This window comes from Pholis gunnellus (genome assembly GCF_910591455.1).
Source record: "Pholis gunnellus genome assembly, chromosome: 14".
Lineage (NCBI taxonomy): Eukaryota > Metazoa > Chordata > Actinopteri > Perciformes > Pholidae > Pholis > Pholis gunnellus.
The window spans coordinates 7328622-7345986 of NC_136541.1; the positions used below are offsets into that span (position 1 = coordinate 7328622).

Consider the following 17365-nt stretch of genomic DNA (forward strand, 5'->3'; position numbering starts at 1 on the left):
GTGTTGCAAAACCTCTTCATGTGTATTTATTAATCATTCTCTCCTTCTACAGTGTGCATTACAGAGTAAGATGAAGTGAGCGTATGCTTTGATTTATCACGGTTTATGGATAGTGATATCGCATTCTTGCCTACCGAGTCTCTGAGATGGCTTTGTTAAAATAACATTTTATGAATTTTTATGTTAATTTACAAACACTTATTTACACAAGACATTCACAATAGGTACAAAAAAAGGCATCTTGATAATCAAATATATTAGAAACAAATCCTGCTTCTTGTATTCCGGTATATTTGGCAAATGGCTTACAAATGGCAATGTAATGACTTTAGCTGAATTTATAAGTGAGGATCTTCACACACCGGCACTGCGTGGCAAAGAAGCGGCATCACAGCAAAACAGTGAAAACTATGCTTTCTGCAACATCTCCTGCAGTCCAACTGTCTTGGAACAAACTAGTCCAGCTGAGCTCCAGCTATCTCTTGTCCTGTGGTGCGTACAGGAAGATGGCGCTGTAGGTGGACAGGATCTCCCTGGCCCCGGTGGTGGCCAGCTGGCCTCCGGTCCTCACCAGGCCCACGCGGTCTCCTTTCCTCAGGGGCAGGATCAGACTGAAGGACACCGAGCCGCCGCAGCCGCAGTTGCCGCCTGCTGAGCCGCCGTGTTGACCGGCCGCAGGCCCCGCCGAGCTCTGCAGCCTGTGGACGCTGCGGTTGGACACGGACAGGACGGCCTCCACACGGTCACCCTGCTTTGCGGTCAGCAGTCCGGATATCAGGTATCGGCCATCCAGAGGTGCGGTGAGGATCCCTGAGGAGATGAGAAAGGGAACAAGTGGGTAAGATCAATGACTAGAGTCGCATATTTACTAATGTAATGTTACTCCTACTGTGGGTCTTGTTGTCATAGCCTAATAGCTGGACTTCCAATGGAAGAGACAAAATCCACAGTCCTCATTGAGTATAAAAATGAATTTTAAAGTTTGTGTTTAGTTTGCGGTACCACAAACATGGATCGGTTCAAGCCCTCAGGCCTTAGGGGGGTTTTTTTCAACCCACCTGTGCATTTTCTTATGCTACTGTATATCTCGTCTCTTTTGTTATGTTTTATTATATGCACAAAATAAAGAAGAAAAACTTGAGCAAAAGAGTTTTAACTCTAGCTGTGAGTCAGCTGGCCCTGACCAAAAACTAAAGAAACCACAAAAGACTCAAACCACAAACTGGTGTTACTATGCAACTTGAATGTTTGTTTGCATGCCTATTGCATGCCTATAATGCAATGTCAAAAGTCCACGTACAGTGTCGTAGTGACACTGCAACAGATATTAAATCTGCTGCTGCTGTTGTGTACCTGTGTGGGGATTGTAGTGTCCTCCGTCGTTGACCAGAACTCTGTTGAAGCGGATGAAGCCAAAGTCTCCAGAGAGCGGCTGCTGTGTGAGGCCGGCAGAGAAGGAGAAGGGATCTGCGCCGATGTCGGCAGGCGCTGCAACGATAACGTGTAAGTCGATCAGAGCCTCATTTCAAAGACGAACTACATTTCTCACTTTATATAAAGTAACACAAAATCCTTATTTTTGAGCTCATTATTTGTTTACTTATTTTTTTTTCTTTATTCGATGCAGTTACTAACATTGAGAGAGCTGATTTGTACCTGCTGATTCAGCTGGAGCGTGATACATCGGGTTCCAGGGCATCTTCGCTGCCAAGGGAACTACAAGGTACAAATAAAGAAAGTGTTGATTGTGTATTTATGCCTACAGTCACGGCTGTGAGCTCAAGGGTTGACACACTGATTTTAGATTTAATTATGAGTATATGATATGTTAAAAATCAACATACAGAATCTACTTTTAGCCATTGACTATAGCCATTTTCTACTTCAGGAATTGTCTCCAACGTCACCAAATGTAACACCATGCAGCCCGGGGTAAAGCTTTGTGGTGAGTGCCTTCAGATGAGCTGAAATCCTTCCATAGTCCGCCCACATCTCCTTAAACTAAACACATCCAGTTCCCACTCCCTCACACTCTCAGGCTACACATTTTTCACAGCGTTTCCAGTTTTTGGGGTTGTTGTTTAACTGAATAATGAACTGCTTATACCTTGCCGGCTGGGTGATTGGGGCTTGAAAGACACAGGCTGCAGAGGAGGATAGCCTGCAAAAGGAACGGATGACAAACACATCATGTTTTATCATCATCTGAAGAGAGAAGTTAGTGCCAGAGGCAGTTGTTTGGTTTTCCATCTGCACATTGCGGGGTGGTTTCCCAGAGAAGGTATAAATTAAAACAAAACGGGTTGTAATCTGCATTATTTTGGTTTTACAAGTGGCTTTTTGAATGAGTATGATGTTGTTTTAGCTGTTCCAGGACAATGGGGATCTATAAGTAGATTCAAGCGTTGCCAGTTTCCTTGAAATGGATCTAAACCTGCAGATATTTGTGCTGTTTTAGTTCTGAAGAAGACCAACAATCATAATAACAGATATACAACCATCCAATCACAAGGATTCTCAGCCCTGTAATGATGATGTGGAAACATGCCCTTCAATGGTGCAGAGTAATTCAAAACTTGTACTACTCTATATTAAAGCCTGAAGATTTGCATGAATGCTGAATGCAGTTTGATTCTCAGGTTAAGAATCTCGACCAACATGGATTTATAGGACATATTTTAAAACTGCTCTCTGTTATTTTACTGCCAAAATGTGCCACGGGGAGGCTAAAACAAAGCCTATGATATTTCCCCTACTCATCCTATATATGCAGTCATATTAATTCAATCCAGAACTGTCTCTGTGACTATCTGTTGACTCTTCTGTCCAATTTGAGTTGGCCCCAGTTTAAAGCCTTTTAAGTATAGCATTCCTTTGTGTTGATGACAAAAGAAAACAGAGTACATGGATAATTAAACCTATGTTATGAGTTCCATGTGTGACACGAAAAGACTGAAACCACATTTTTTTTTGTCAATGCTGATGTGGTTTGGATGAGTACATCTGATGTGACTGGGATTTGACAGCACTGTTGAAAAGAGGAACATGCATTTATTGTGTCACACATGTGGTAACGCTGGCTCAGCCTCGCTCTCCACGGTGCCAGAATTATGACACGGTGTCATGAAATGTTCTTTTCGTCTCAGCGGCGGTGACAGTTTCAGCGTTCATACATGCTCGTCGACTCTGTGCATCCAGATCTGGATTAACGCTTTAGATGTCAGCCCGGGGGAACGGAGAGCATGAGGCTGCACGTGGGCCTCTGAAGCTGCTGTTTATGTTTTTTAAATGTTGGGGAGCAGTAATGCACGTTTGAGGCCAGGCCTTTATATATTTATAGATATTTAAACTATTCAATTCACTTATTTGATTGTATATAAGTTGTAAAATGTTATTCTATTTTATTGTTATTTTATTCATCTAGTTTTTATTTCACGCTCCTTTACTACTAGGTTTTAATAGCTGTTAATTATATTTTATTACACTTTATCATTTTAATGTCTCGTGTGCAGTGGTTTCAAATTGTTAAGTTTCACTCGTAACATTTCCAAACTTTTATTTCGCTTTATTTGTTTACACAGTCCACACTTGTTCCATCTTATTTTTGGCATGCCAGTTATCTGTGGAGCACTTTGAACTGCAGTAATCTGTATTAAAGGTGCGATACAAATAAAGATTGATTGATTAATTGATTGACTTCGTCAACTTGTATATACCAAGAGGTACCTATATTATGTGTTTCATTTTGATTGGTCTTTGTTTTATTTGTAAATCCACGGTGTTCACACAGATTGACTTAATGAAATCATCCAGATTAGAGCTGCAGGAGACCATCACCATTAGCACTTCTCACCTGGTGCGCCAGCAAACCCTTTGACAGGCACGCTGGACGAGTCCTCAGACTCTCTCCGCACGGTCACCCTGCGGCTGTACCCCGGAGGTCCGGCCTCGCCCGTCTCCACCACCGGCCTCATGGGAACCAGCGGGAGAGTGGCGTGGCCCGGTTGCCGGGGGCTGGACGGCTGGCTTGGCGGACTGATCCTGATCGTGTGCATGTTGGGCTGCAGTGGCTGGCTGGGATTGTGCGGCTGCCTGGGGCTGGATGGCAGCGCTGGGATGATGAGAGGGATGTGGATTTGTTGGATTCTGGTTCTGGTGGGATCTGGCAAAGAAGCGGGCCTCTCTGGTCTTAAGGTCATTCCTTAGAAAGAAAAAGACAGACAGTGGGAAGATTGTAAATAAATCAAATTACAGTTCACTTTCTGACCATATGATTGCCGTTACCATCTGGTCACGACAACTCAAAGTGATGTCAAATGTTCTCTGCAAAGGCACAAGCTTCCAGTGAACGTTTTTGTTTATAAGTCCCACTTCCTCTCTAAGATTCAGACCACATCCCTCCCTTCTCTTGTGAATTCTCTTTTAACAGCTTGAATTTTGAAGACAGGCCAAATTAGACCTGGCTTTCAGTGGCCCTCTGAGCTTTTTTGTTGTTTTTTTTCAACCGGTACCATTATTACCGTTCATAAAAGCAGAACCAGCGGTCGGTGTGAGTTTTAGGCAACGAGAACCATCTGAACGGAAACTAGTCGACTGCTTGCCAGACCCCCTGAGGGCTCAGACATCACCTGGGCCTCTGAGGTGGGCATATTGACGTTGTGAGAGTGTCCTGGGGACAAATAACAAAACATAATTACAGTACCTGCTTTGTGCCAGCTCCGTCTCACAACCAGGTGTCAGGCTGATTGTGTCGAACTGCATTTAAGATTCAGTGAAGAGGTTTTACGTTAAGAATGCATCATCACTGCCATTTCCGCATCACCTTATATTCTCTTGAATAGGTAAACCAGCCATTTCCAAGAGATGTACGTGTGATGAATCACAACTTCATGTGTTATTGAAAACATATGCACCATGTTTAACATTTTATAAAAGAGAGCAAATAAATGCCTTTGGGTGGAATTAACAGGCTTTCTCATTTTGTTTTCATTTCCTCTCATCAGTTTAACAAACAGAATGCACGCTAGCTTTTCATGTTATTTTAAGAATGCGATGCTACTGGTCAGCTGGTAGATGATCGGCCGTAGTAACAATAGGTCAAAAGATGCTGAAGCACGAACAGCTGATCACCGATCAGCTGGTGCAAGTGCCTCTTCCAAAATTGTCTTTGCGGTTTAATGAGCTGGGAAAGACATTTAACCACTTTATTGGCCCTTCAAGGATAATGTCTCATGTATTTCAGTGAGAAATACTTAATGTAAACATAACAGCGTTATATTACAAGAGAACTCCACTGGGTACTTTCACAAATTAATCCTAAGATCCACTTTACAGCTTTCAACCATACCTCATTAGCAGATGGAGTTCTGCTCGAACTCCATCTGCTGATGACGACCACAAAATGTAGTTAAAGACCAACCTTAAAGGGAACGTTCACGCTAGTGAACGTTCCTAGTTTGCCTAGTTTTGGAAATATCGGGGTCTGCCTTCTCTCCAGTATAACGGGACTGTATGGCACTCGTCTTGTGGTGCTCAAAGTGCCAAAAAAAAAATACATTTGAAAAACTCAACAGCAATGTCTCTTTCCAGAGATCATGACCCGGTTACTCAAGATAATCCACAGACCTGGTTGTGAGCTGTTTCACGTAGAGAACTATGGATTTTGGCGCTTTGAGCAGCTAAGCTGAGTTCCCTTATCTTAGAGAGAAGGCAGACATCTCTGAAGGGTTCTCACGCCAAAACAATCAAGACTGATAAATCATGAATGAACATTCACGCTCAAACCCACAGGGTACCATTAAATTACTTTTCAGCTTGAACGATGAATCAACTGAAGTCAACTGTACATCCAGTCTTGTACTGAGGAAAAGCGATCAATCCAAGTACCTGAGAGCAACGGTATTACATTAAAGTCTGCCTGTTGCTCCCGGATTATGAAATCCACTCTGTTCTTATTAAATAAAACATCAGCAACCATTGAAACTCCTCCTCCTTACTGCAAGTGATACCACAAGCTACTCAGAAACCACATGTATAATCAAAAACAAATTAAACCCAGCAATCATGTTGTACTGAGATAATCAGAAATCACTTCCTCATTTCCTTCCCGTGCCTCCTTCAGGACGTTGGTTGGCTGAGTGCATATTTCCCATGAGCTCTCAGCCAGTGTCTCACTAAGGGGGCAACCACAAAGTCGAACAAAAAAAACCCCCCACACACACACACACACACAGACTGGCGCACACATACACACCAGTGCTGGTGCAACCAAGAAGATCATCACCAAAAACAGATGTTATTACTCACAAGCAGATTGAGACACCGCCAAGGGGAGGGAAGCTGCAGTCCACAGATTCGGGTGACAGTGCGTGAGTGTTCAAAAGTGTCTGAAAGCGTCGAGCCATATTGCAGCAGACAAGCTGATCATGCGATGGAAAATGGTGTCAAGGGGCACAGAGCAGGGAGTGGCGGTTACGCACACAACAACGCATCGCTCACACTCCGACCATACATTTTTCTTTTCTTGCTATGCACATGGACATAATTTCATCCTCCACCCAGTGATATTAATGATGGGAGGTTGAAATTGTGCATTGCATGGCAGACCTTCGGAGACTCCCATCGTGACTCGGGGTCCATTCTCCTCTGAAGACTTCCAGATGGGCTCATCGGTCAGAGATGGAAACACCTCACGTCGGGGCTTCAGAGATCTCTCTGGGGGGGAAGCTGTTGCAGTCAAAGCGCCCTGCGCACTAAATATATACAGTGTGTGTGTTTGTGGTGTCGAGTTCAATTTTTCATTCTTTTCCAAGCAGACACCCTTTGACTTCAAAAAGCCTTTGATATCTTGTTTTCCTTGTATTCCTTCATCACGGTAGACAGTTAATCTCACTGCCTGTCTCTCCTGTATAAAGTCACAATGATCAATTGCAAAGCATTGATCCATGAAATCAAAGCCTTCAATTTATCCCTGCTTTAATACAACTGCTTTTTCTTTGTCTTTTCTGAAGGCCTCGTCTGTCAATAGAAACACCCAACGGACAGGGTGGAGGGAGAGGAGGAAAATAAGTCCTCTGGCACTCTTGGAAGGACAAAAAAAAAAAAACTGGACAGAAGGAGAGAGCGATGAGTGAGAAAAGGGAGAGTAGTTCAGAGATAAGAGAGGGAGAAAGAAACAGGGTAGTGATTGGAGTTAGACTGGGATCACCTCCAAAAAAAGGAGGAAAAAAAACTTCTTGAGAATCGAATGAGAAAATTCAGAACAAGACAGTTGATTAGTCACCGTCTGAATGAGGAACAGTAAGTTCAAGCTCTTTGAAAACAGAAGCATTTCCTAATAACCTATATCAAACAGACTGCTTTATCACATGTCATTTCACAATTACTTTGATACCCCTGTGTTATACAGAGTCACTGCTGCTTAACCACGACTCCCTCTCGGAAAGCAAACAGCCAGAAACAAACACTGACGAGCTGCAGCAGCAGACCTTCGCTGCTGCAGCTGCTGTGGGCAAAGCAGTGCCAACATTTTGCAACTGAAGTCACACAAATTCCGTTCAGCAGTCACATTGAGTAAGGGCAAAGCTATTCCAGTTAATCTTTCAGTTCTGTTATTACAACAACTCATCTGTTCGCAGCCTCGTCGGGGTCTTCATATGACTGAGGAAACATTTCAGTAGGCTCTCCACCACCACCAACACCACACCCGCAGAGCTGGGATTTTTCATAGAAATGTTTTATCTCCATTTAGACTATTTATCTCCTTCCCTTACTTGAGGAAAACATAAAATCCTCATGCTACCTCAGCCACACAGTACCACTCCCTCTCTCGGGGGATACAGACTATGAGCACAAAGAGAGAGAATATCATGTTATTTGCCCTTGAAGGAAAAGATCGACATTTTGGAGAACACGTTTATTCACTTTCTTGCCGAGAGTTGGAAGAGAAGAATAAACGTTTCTCATGTCTGTACAGTAAATATGAAGCTACCACCAGCGACAAGCTAACTTAGCTTAGCACAACGACTGTAAACAGGAAACGGCTCGCCTGGCTGTGTCCAAAGTAGCCAAATCTGCCTACCAGCACTCTGATGCTCACTAATTAACAAGTATCTTGTTTATTCAATCCATACAAAAACATTGTTGCTGGTTGCCTGAAAAAAACATAATTAGTGAGCTTTAGAGGTGCTGGTATAGGAGGATTTTGTTTCCTTTAGACAGAGCCAGGCTAGTTTCCGGCCTTTATGCTAAGCTAAGTTAGCCAGCTCCTGGCAGTAGCTTTACGTGTAGCAAACAAATGTGAGTTGTATCGATCTTCTCAACTAAGTATTTGCAAGAAAATGAATATGCATATTTCCCAGGCGGCAACCTCCAGAGCTGAAAAGTGAAGCCAAAGCTAAAGTGCCTTGAACTTGCATTATGTGTTCCTGATGCTCCCCTTGTTGCAAAAATAAGTCAGATTGTATAGAAGTCTATGAGAAAATGACTCTACTTCTCACTTGATTTATTACCTCAGTAAACATTATACACATGAGTTCATGGTCTCAATCTAGTTTCAAGTCTTCTTCAATACAGCATGATGTTCATTTAGTAAATTGTAGTTGCATTTAGAGCAACATAGACAATAAAGCAGGGTATGCTTTAGGGCGTTGCTGTCTTGTGATTGATTGACAGGTTGCTGCCATGGAGTTTTCCGGTCTGGGAGTTGTCCGTGTTTTCGTCTTAAAACAGTTACTCTTTCACAGTGTGTTTTTGGTTTATGAAAGTTAACTGTAACATTTTGGTCACCTGAAAATGTCTCTTTTTACTTAGCGTCACCCTCGCTTGTCGCTTCTGGTCGCAGAAAAACAAGGTGGCGCAGCCAAAAACCAAGATGGAGACGGACAAAATGCCAAACCCGAGGCTTCAAAACCGTAGTCCACAAACCAACGGGCAACGTGATGGTGACTACTTATATACACGTCTATTGTATTTCCCAAAATGTCAAACTTTAAATATGCTCCCTCATATTGAAAAAAAGCTAGAAACTGATACAGGGATTAGGGATAAACAACTAATCAAGAGGCCCCGACAATTTGTTACAGTATGCACAGGCCTGTCTGATTTAATGCTGGGCAGAGGTGCAGTGTGCTGTTACACAGTAATGAAATCATATATCACAGTTGGAAATAACTGCCCAAATTTGGCAAAGAGTGAAATGGAATAGAAAATGCCTTCATTCTCTCCGTCTCTCTCCTCCACAACCACTAATCCAGCCGCCCTCCTTTCCTCCTCAGGTCCCTATCATACCATTGTTTTGGATGGTTTGAGAGAGGGCGGCAGCGGTGATGGGGCCCCAGCCATGACATCACAGCTAAGGGTAGTCGAAGCATCTGGTCCTGGGTGTGGAGCCCTGCTTCTCCCTTCTCCATCAAGACTGGCTCCAGCAGTGAGTCAGGGCCCTTAATGAGGACCAGACTCCACACATCAGGCTGAGGTCACCCTACGGGAATCTCTGGAGGTTGGTATGTGTAAGGAAAAAAGAGAGGGAGGGAGGTGCATTGCGTACGTGTGTGTGTGTTTAATTGTGTACTGAGAGACCGGGAATTGAGATTGAGGTCTGCAGTTCTGTGGTATGAGTAACAACAACAAAAAAGCAATGTCACGGTGCAAGAAAAAAGACCTCACAGCTCAACGTGGATGCACCAGTCTGCTCGGGTGTTCTGACATTTACATGAGGGAGCAATGAGGCACAAAACAGTGCGAGCAAATCATCACGGTAGTTAGGAGGGGCTGACCTCTTGTCATCTAAAAATGTAATTCCTTATATAAAAACTTGGGAATTATTAGGAAAACATGGATCTAAGTCGCAGGAAGTTTCCATCGTGGGCCTCTGCCTGTTGGTGCTGGGACATATTGAATGACAAGGCGAGCACGGGAGGCCCAGTGAACCCGTGTCCTCCCTCTCTGGGAAATACCCTGCGGCCATTCATGGGAGCTGATCCTTCCCACCAAGCCTCCATATAAGCCAAGCAAGCAGAATGCATTATATGGAGGATTATCTTCAGGAAAAGTTTGTGTTTACACAGATGTTAATCACACTTGATAAAATCATATGGTGGAAATTAGAGAGGAAGCTACAAAGGAGTGTGTGTATTTAGTAATTTAAGTGCCTGCCTGCGCTAATGGGAGAATCCATAGACTTTTGAGTGGTGAAACTGTGCCATAATCTACATCTAATACTGTCATATAGTATACTGAAATGTAATAGGTTAAAGTAACAATTGTGCTTATTTGCTTTCTTGCTGAGAGTTAGATGAAATTCAATATGAAGCTACGGACAGCACCAAGTTAGTTTAGCTTAGTATAGAGACTGGAATTAGGGGGAAAGAGCTAGCCTGCCTTTCTACAAAATGAATTTCATAATGTTGAGCACACAACACGTTTTGAAGCCTCAAGTTTGGAATTTTGATCTTCGCCATCTTAGCTTTTTGCCACCAGATGTGACAAGAGTGGGTGGCGCTACCTACAACAGAATGCTGAATAAGACAACAACAAAGCAAATAAGCTTATCTGCCAAAATGTTGAACTTTTCCTTTAAATTCACTAATGATGTGACGCCTGCAACATGGTTCAGGTAGCCAGTCTCATTTTACACTCTCATGATATACTCTTCTTATTGCAACATACATGCAGTGGACTCTTTTTCATTGTGGTGTATTTAAGCGGTACTTAACCTGCTGTCCCTTTCTGACACATTACCGCTGCTGCATTTCATAAGCCTCGGCCTCCACCACCACCACTTACAGCTGTGTTGAGTGTGCTGCTTCCATTTTTCAGAAGTGAAAAGTCAGAGCCAAATACCAATATTGTACAAATTCAACATTAAAATAATAATCCATTCAACTTGTGCTGGCAAACTGAAGCTCTGTAGAGATAAAGCCTCTGAATATTGGCTCCAAAGAAATATTGCTAAATATGACCTCACAATGCCAAATGATCATTTCCTTCTGCAAACATTACCACAGACAGCCAATGATGTCATCAACTCACCTGGCTCTTTGGCGGCGACGTCTTTCAAGACATGTTTGGCCATCGCAGACAGCTGCGCCTGGAACCTCTGCAAGGAATTCTGCAGCGCGATGATGTCCGCGCCATGATTTCCACAGGTGACGTTCATCCTGTACTCATAGTCCCGCAGACCAACAACATGTCTCTCCAGTCCATCTTTCAGCTCTTTGATGTTGGCAGAAACCCCATCTAACCTTCCACACACCTCTTCAAGTCTGGACACGCGTCCATCCACAGCAGAAATGCCATCAGAAACACCCTGCGTGTTCTGTTTACATTGACTCAGTTCAGATGACACCTGCCTGCTGAGCGCATTAAACCTGGTTTTCAGCTCTTCCACATGTCGTCTGGTGTCCTCTGCCTGGCTACTGGGTGCTGCTATCACTGATGCCCAGTTGTCCCGTGCTGGACTCCCAAAGCCACTCTGCTCTGCATGGCAGCATGTCGAGTTTATTTTGTGCATATCCTGGGTGTATTTGCTTAAGGAGTCACCTAGCCCGGTAACACCTTCAGCCAGACCGAGCACATTATCTTGGAGATTAATCAATCCCTTCTGGAAGTCATCCATCGTCTTCACACGTCTCTCATTTGCGACTGACTGCCGTGCAACCAGATCTTCCAGTTGCCTGAGCTTGTCCACGTTGGCATTGACATCTGTGTTGAGAACGTCCAATTCATTCCTGTACCGACTCAGGTCCGTCAAAATGTTTTCTAGACCTTTAGGTGTGGGCGAGGAACTCACTGCACCTACACTAATTCCTGAGCCTGAACATCCTGCAGAGCACAACTCTCCAACAGCATTGACCTTATCATCCAAACCTTTGAGGAGGAACTTATTGTTGTTGACTTCTGTCTGGATGCCATCCATGGAGTCACCAAACATCCCAGGGTAGGAGCTGTTGCTCATTTCCACCAGCATGTTCGTAAACTGGTCCTCCATGCTGTCCAGACGCTCCTCCAGAAGCCGCCGGAGTGCTGCCACTTCGTCTGAGATCGTTCGGGTCAGCTTCTCTTCGATATAGAAGCAGTGAGTCTCTGCATTTTGCTCCGTGATGTTAATGCGTGCCTCCAGCTCTTCAATCATCGGGCCGAAATCATTGTCTTCCAGAGGAGCAGACAGGTGCGCCAGCTCGTTGTCAATGCGGACGTTCAGGATGCGGTGAGCCTCTGCAATACGGTCAATCTCCCGCCACAGGTCTTTGTGGTCACTACGCTCCTCTTCCACTTTGGATGGATCAGTCTGCCTTTGAGTTCGTATAGGTCCATCTGCTGCTGCCATGTCCCGACGTAGTGCCCGGATCTCCTTTCTCAGATCAGCCTCCTTGGTATCCACCAGCTTGATCAGGCTGACCAAGCCTTGATCACGGTTGTCTTCACAGGTCTTGATCTTGTCGTTGCATGAGCTTTGCAGCTTGGCCATCTGTTCCTCCACGTTTTGGTCATGCTCCTTCTTCAGCTTCTCAAATTTTCCATCAACATAGGTCTGTATGACATCAAACTCCGCTATGGCTGGAGTCTGAGATTGAGAGGCATCCATCAGGACTCGGATCTGCCCCTCGTGACTTGTCATGGTTCCTCTTAGGTCCTCCAAAGCTTCATCCTTGCTTTTCAGTTCAATGTTGATATCATCCAACCGGGTCACTATTTTTTCTATAGCCTTGTCTCCAGCAATCCCACCTCTGGTAGCCTGATGACCATCCAGCACTGCCGGGCTGTCCTCTGCGCCCGCAGCCGTAGCACTGTCTGGTGGACGCATGTTGTTGAGAAGTGTCACCAGTATCTTCTTTGTGTCTTCCTGCAGATCTGTGCGGAGGTTGGCAGTTAACCCTGTCAAAGCAGACTGGAGATCCAGGACTGTCTGAGACAGGCGCTGAACTTCACCCTCAAGAAGACGCACCTTATCTGTCCCAACATGCCTCCCCTCATGGTGCCCTGTCTCTCTCCGCTCTGGCCCTATGATCAGAAAATAAGTTATTAGATTATTATTGTTTACATTCTCTCCTCCTTTAAGCGATAGACACTAAGGTAGCTCAAATTAGTTGTTGAGCGGTTCTTAGTTACATTTGGAAATACATAGATATTTTTGCAGAAATTTTTAAAACTCAAAAAACTGTCTCTTACTCTGTGTGTGTCTGTATGTATATCCAGGATTTTGTGGGAGATAAGGCTGTGTTCCCTGAACAGTTTGTCGGTCTGGGGGTGGTTTTAAATCTTTACAGTCCAGACCGTGGTAACCAGGACAGCATCTCCACTCCAACTCTGTGACCGTCTTGAAGGCAATCTTGTATGTAGGTCGAAAGCGATTTTGGTATCTGTAAAACAGGGCAGAGTAACACATTTTTCAAAAGCTCAAACAAACATGAATATAAAATTGGGAACACTGAGCTTCATTTCCAAGATCAAATCCAGACCATTTATGGGATGTTGTTCTACATCTAATCTGCCATTCCAAAAAAGAAGAAACTGTTCCAATAATGTGTATTTTTATTGGGATCTGTTGACTCCTGCAATCACCAAAACATCTGCCTTTGGGAACACTTTTTGAGCTTCTCTACTTTATCATGAACATTTAAACTTTCTAGCCAAGGAAAACAGTTACCAAAGAAACAATAGATGACATCACTTCCCTGAAGGCAGGGCTCATGTCATGCAGAACATCTGGAAAGTTGATGACTGAAACAATCATCTTTGCACATTTCCTAACTGACACCCTCACTGATAACACTGTTCTAGCTTGACAAATAGAAGAACGGAAACTGTAATCCTTGACATCAGAGCTGGAGTCAACTATGTGTGCTTAAAGTCCCAATGAAACCGAAAGCGCCTTTAGCATCAGTGAAACGGAATGATTATGTCTTGATATCATTTGTTGGTACTAGCTTACGTAAGCCCACCTCGTATATTGTTTTACTGGAAGAAAATAAAATGATATATTGATATGACAATACAAAGAAATTTGTGTTTTTTCATCTTTTTTGCATATATTGTTAAATAAGTGCACAATACGACCCTGGATGTGATCTAAAAGGGTAAAAAGGGGATTTTTCCTTTAATTTCATCTCATCTGCACATGAGATAAAGCCAATACATTATGTGATCACTTAGAAATGGAAAAATCCAGAGGTGTCTCTTCTCACTGCCAGGTCTTCTTGGAAATGTGTTCTTGTGACCTAAGAATGATTCGTTTCCAGGGATCTTTTCCACCACACACTGGCTGTTGTGACCGTTTGGATGACAAAGCTCAACAACCGATAGCATGTGTCGTTTCACAACTAAAAATGATTCACGAAACTAAATATATTAAATTCCAACACATGTTCCAGTAAAGAATCAATAACAACGGTTGCTAATCACTGTACTCCACGGTACTCCCATTTAAAAAACACAATTACTCCATCAGAGGAACTGATTTCTTTGTTTTATTAGTAAGTTTTCAGTTTCATATTTTTTGATAATAACTCTCATGAACTGCTCACAACTGTGTTTCTGCAGCTCCTGAGTATGAGATTCCTTTTGATGCAGTTTCCAAATGGATTCATAGCGAGGTCTATCATTTTTGTGTTATGTTGATAAAGGGAAGGACAGGACATTGAATTATGTAATATAGTATTGTGGGCCATCTGCTAATAATACAAAACAAAGCTGTAAAGCATTTGTAAGTGTAATACAACACATATCTGAAGACTAATGTGCAGATTTATTTTAAAAAAATGTCAGAGCTGTAATAGGCTCAACATCCCTGTGATGCTAAACACCACAAGCATGTTAACCGAATAGATCAATTTCAGACATTGTTTGCAGTTTATTAGTGTAATTTACAGAGTACAGGATGATATAAGGGTCATCATACATATCAGCGGCACTAGTTAAATTGAATTACTATGCGTCTTACTTTGGCCAACACTCCAAGAAACCACATCCTTTGAACATCATGAATATGCTGCTTTTTTATTTTACACGTTAAAGGGCCAGTTCACCTCAAAAATGAATAATGCATATTCTTCCTCTCACCTGTAGGACTTTTATCAATCTAGATTGTTTTGGTAAGAGTTGCATAGTTTGGGAGCTATCAGCGTTAGAGGTGTCTGCCTTCTCTCCAATATAATGGTACTACACTCCACTCTGCTTGTGTTGCTCAAAGCGCCAAAAAATACATTTGAAACACTCAACAGCAATGTCTCTTTCCAGAGATCATGACCCTGTTACTCAAGATAATCCACAGACCTTGTTGTGAGCGGTTTCATGTAGAGAACTGTGTTTGAAAGAAAATAGAAGTAGTGCAGGAGTGTTCAAAAGTGGAGCGTGTCCACAGGTGATCACTGTTAACACTATGGCTGTAACTTGGAAGGTTATTTCAGGTAACCAGATGTATTGCTATAGCGAGAGAGAGTGCTAGTCCTCATTAGCTTTACGCTCCATTTCCTGTTTAAGCCTTTGCCTTTTCAGTGGGCTTTTTAACTTGCTAAAAAAAAAAGCTGTGCTAATGGTTCTGCCAACAGCGTTTCTTCTCGCCGCTGTGAATATTTCTGTTTCTCTCTCTCTCTCTCAGAGAAACATTTTGTATCAGAACTCCGGTCCATCTCATACATCTGAACATGCACCCTCGACCCCGTGCCCTCGTCCCCCGGATGCTCACGTCACTTGTCGCTGGCAGTCGGGCTGGTAGGCTGGGCAGGGGGCCATTACGGGCTCCTGGAAGCTCTCCACACTCCCCTGCACGGCGCAGCTCACGTTCCTGCGCACCACATAGGCACACCAGTTCCTGAGAGGAGAGAAGGCAGAAATAAACAAGATGTATATACCAAGAACTATCAGAAACATTTTTGGAGAAGTACTCCGTAAATAAAGTGAGTTATTACGTTTTTAGTGATTTGAGATCATAATAAAACACCACAATTCGGCCCTAATGCTTTAGCTTACCCTGAAAGTTGCGTCTTTTTAGTTTATCTGTATAAGAGTTGCAAATGAACTAATGGTCTCCTTTTAATGAGGAGTTGGAGTAATCCACTGCCATTCCAGCGTTTATCTAAATGGTATCACCTTTTAGCAACACTGGCAAACTCCAGCCAAATTTAGCCGCGGGCTGATAAAAGCACAGTGGATGTTAACAGCCTGCAGATGACCATAAGAGGCTACATCTTCACCGGTCTGAGGTCATTCCGATTAATGAGAAGTTGTGGACTTCATCGCGGTTTCTTTTTTGGCAACTGCGCAACAAAAGGCACGCAGCTTTAACCTTCGGGAAAAGTGGGATTAAAGAAACGCCCGTGCTGAATTTGTTGTTGTGACTTTCTCAAAAACAGAAAAGTTTCAATGGTTGGCCACATGAGTATAAAGACCCGTAACGTACCTGTTTCTGTGTCTCTGTACCACTCCAGTGTATGCAGCCCTTTGGAACAAGTCATAAGAGGAGGGAGACCCGTAAGTGAACTGAAAGTTCAAAAACAGTGTGAAAATTGTCCACCGCCAGTCCATCTCTCCGCTCCTGCAATTCATACTAAACAAACGCTTTAAAATAAATACTCCTAACAGAAAAAAAAGAGGCAACTCTGTTATTATCATGCACGACGTTCCCAAAAAACCACAGTCACATTGCCCCAGTGACTGATGAAACTTCTAGTTTGGGGAAGTCCACATTCACTTCAACTCCCTTGGAATGACGTTTGGGGCCAACACCCTCCTCCCAAAAATTCACGAGGAGGAAAAACTCCCCCCGACCTTTAAAAAAAAACAACCTTTGTGGCGATATTTTCCTTTAATTAAGTTATGCTTAAGTCAGTAATTAATGTCGGAGAGGATGTTGCCACCAGAGACGATTTGGGAATTGATTAGTTGTTTATCTGCCAACAGCCAGTAATTCACACCTCACTGATGACCATGACAGGATAACGTCTTTAGAATGCAGCCTCCTGAGTTGAAAGGTGTTGATGATATTCATGGCCAGAGATAACAGTAGTCTGCATTCTGCTCTGTTGCTGAATGGGGATGTGTGTGTGTGTGTGTGTGTGGGGGGGGGGGGGGGGGGGGGGGGTATAGTGTGCAGTCTGTTCTTTCCTGCACTGAGCAATAATTTGTTTTCCAGAGCCAAACTGAGCAATTTGCTGAGCAACATCTTACTGTGTAGGGAGACAGAAAGTAACACATTAATTACACAAGAGCTACAATTCACAGCACTCCAGGCAGGAATTCATTGTCTGTGCTTTAGAGCTGTGTGGCAGTGTGAGAAAGAGGAGAGTTTCCAAGCACACAGTGCTGCTGTGGAAATAATTTCTGGTGAGCCTGAAGCCATTTCCCTCCAGTTCCGCTGTCGTGGGCC

The 17365-nt window shown here is 43.4% G+C and overlaps 1 protein-coding gene across 1 annotated transcript; it reads right to left on the reverse strand.

Annotated features, from left to right (window-relative positions):
• Positions 1-11: 11 nt before the first annotated feature.
• Positions 12-16545, reverse strand: emilin2a (elastin microfibril interfacer 2a; the record flags this gene model as incomplete). The annotated part of the gene is made up of 9 exons (XM_079172532.1): positions 12-810; positions 1354-1488; positions 1657-1716; positions 2108-2161; positions 3854-4201; positions 11032-13002; positions 13171-13361; positions 15686-15811; positions 16400-16545. The coding sequence occupies 9 exons, from the start codon at positions 16543-16545 to the stop codon at positions 476-478; spliced, it is 3366 nt and encodes a 1121-aa protein (XP_079028658.1). The 3' UTR covers positions 12-475.
• Between the last annotated feature and the right edge of the window lie 820 nt (positions 16546-17365).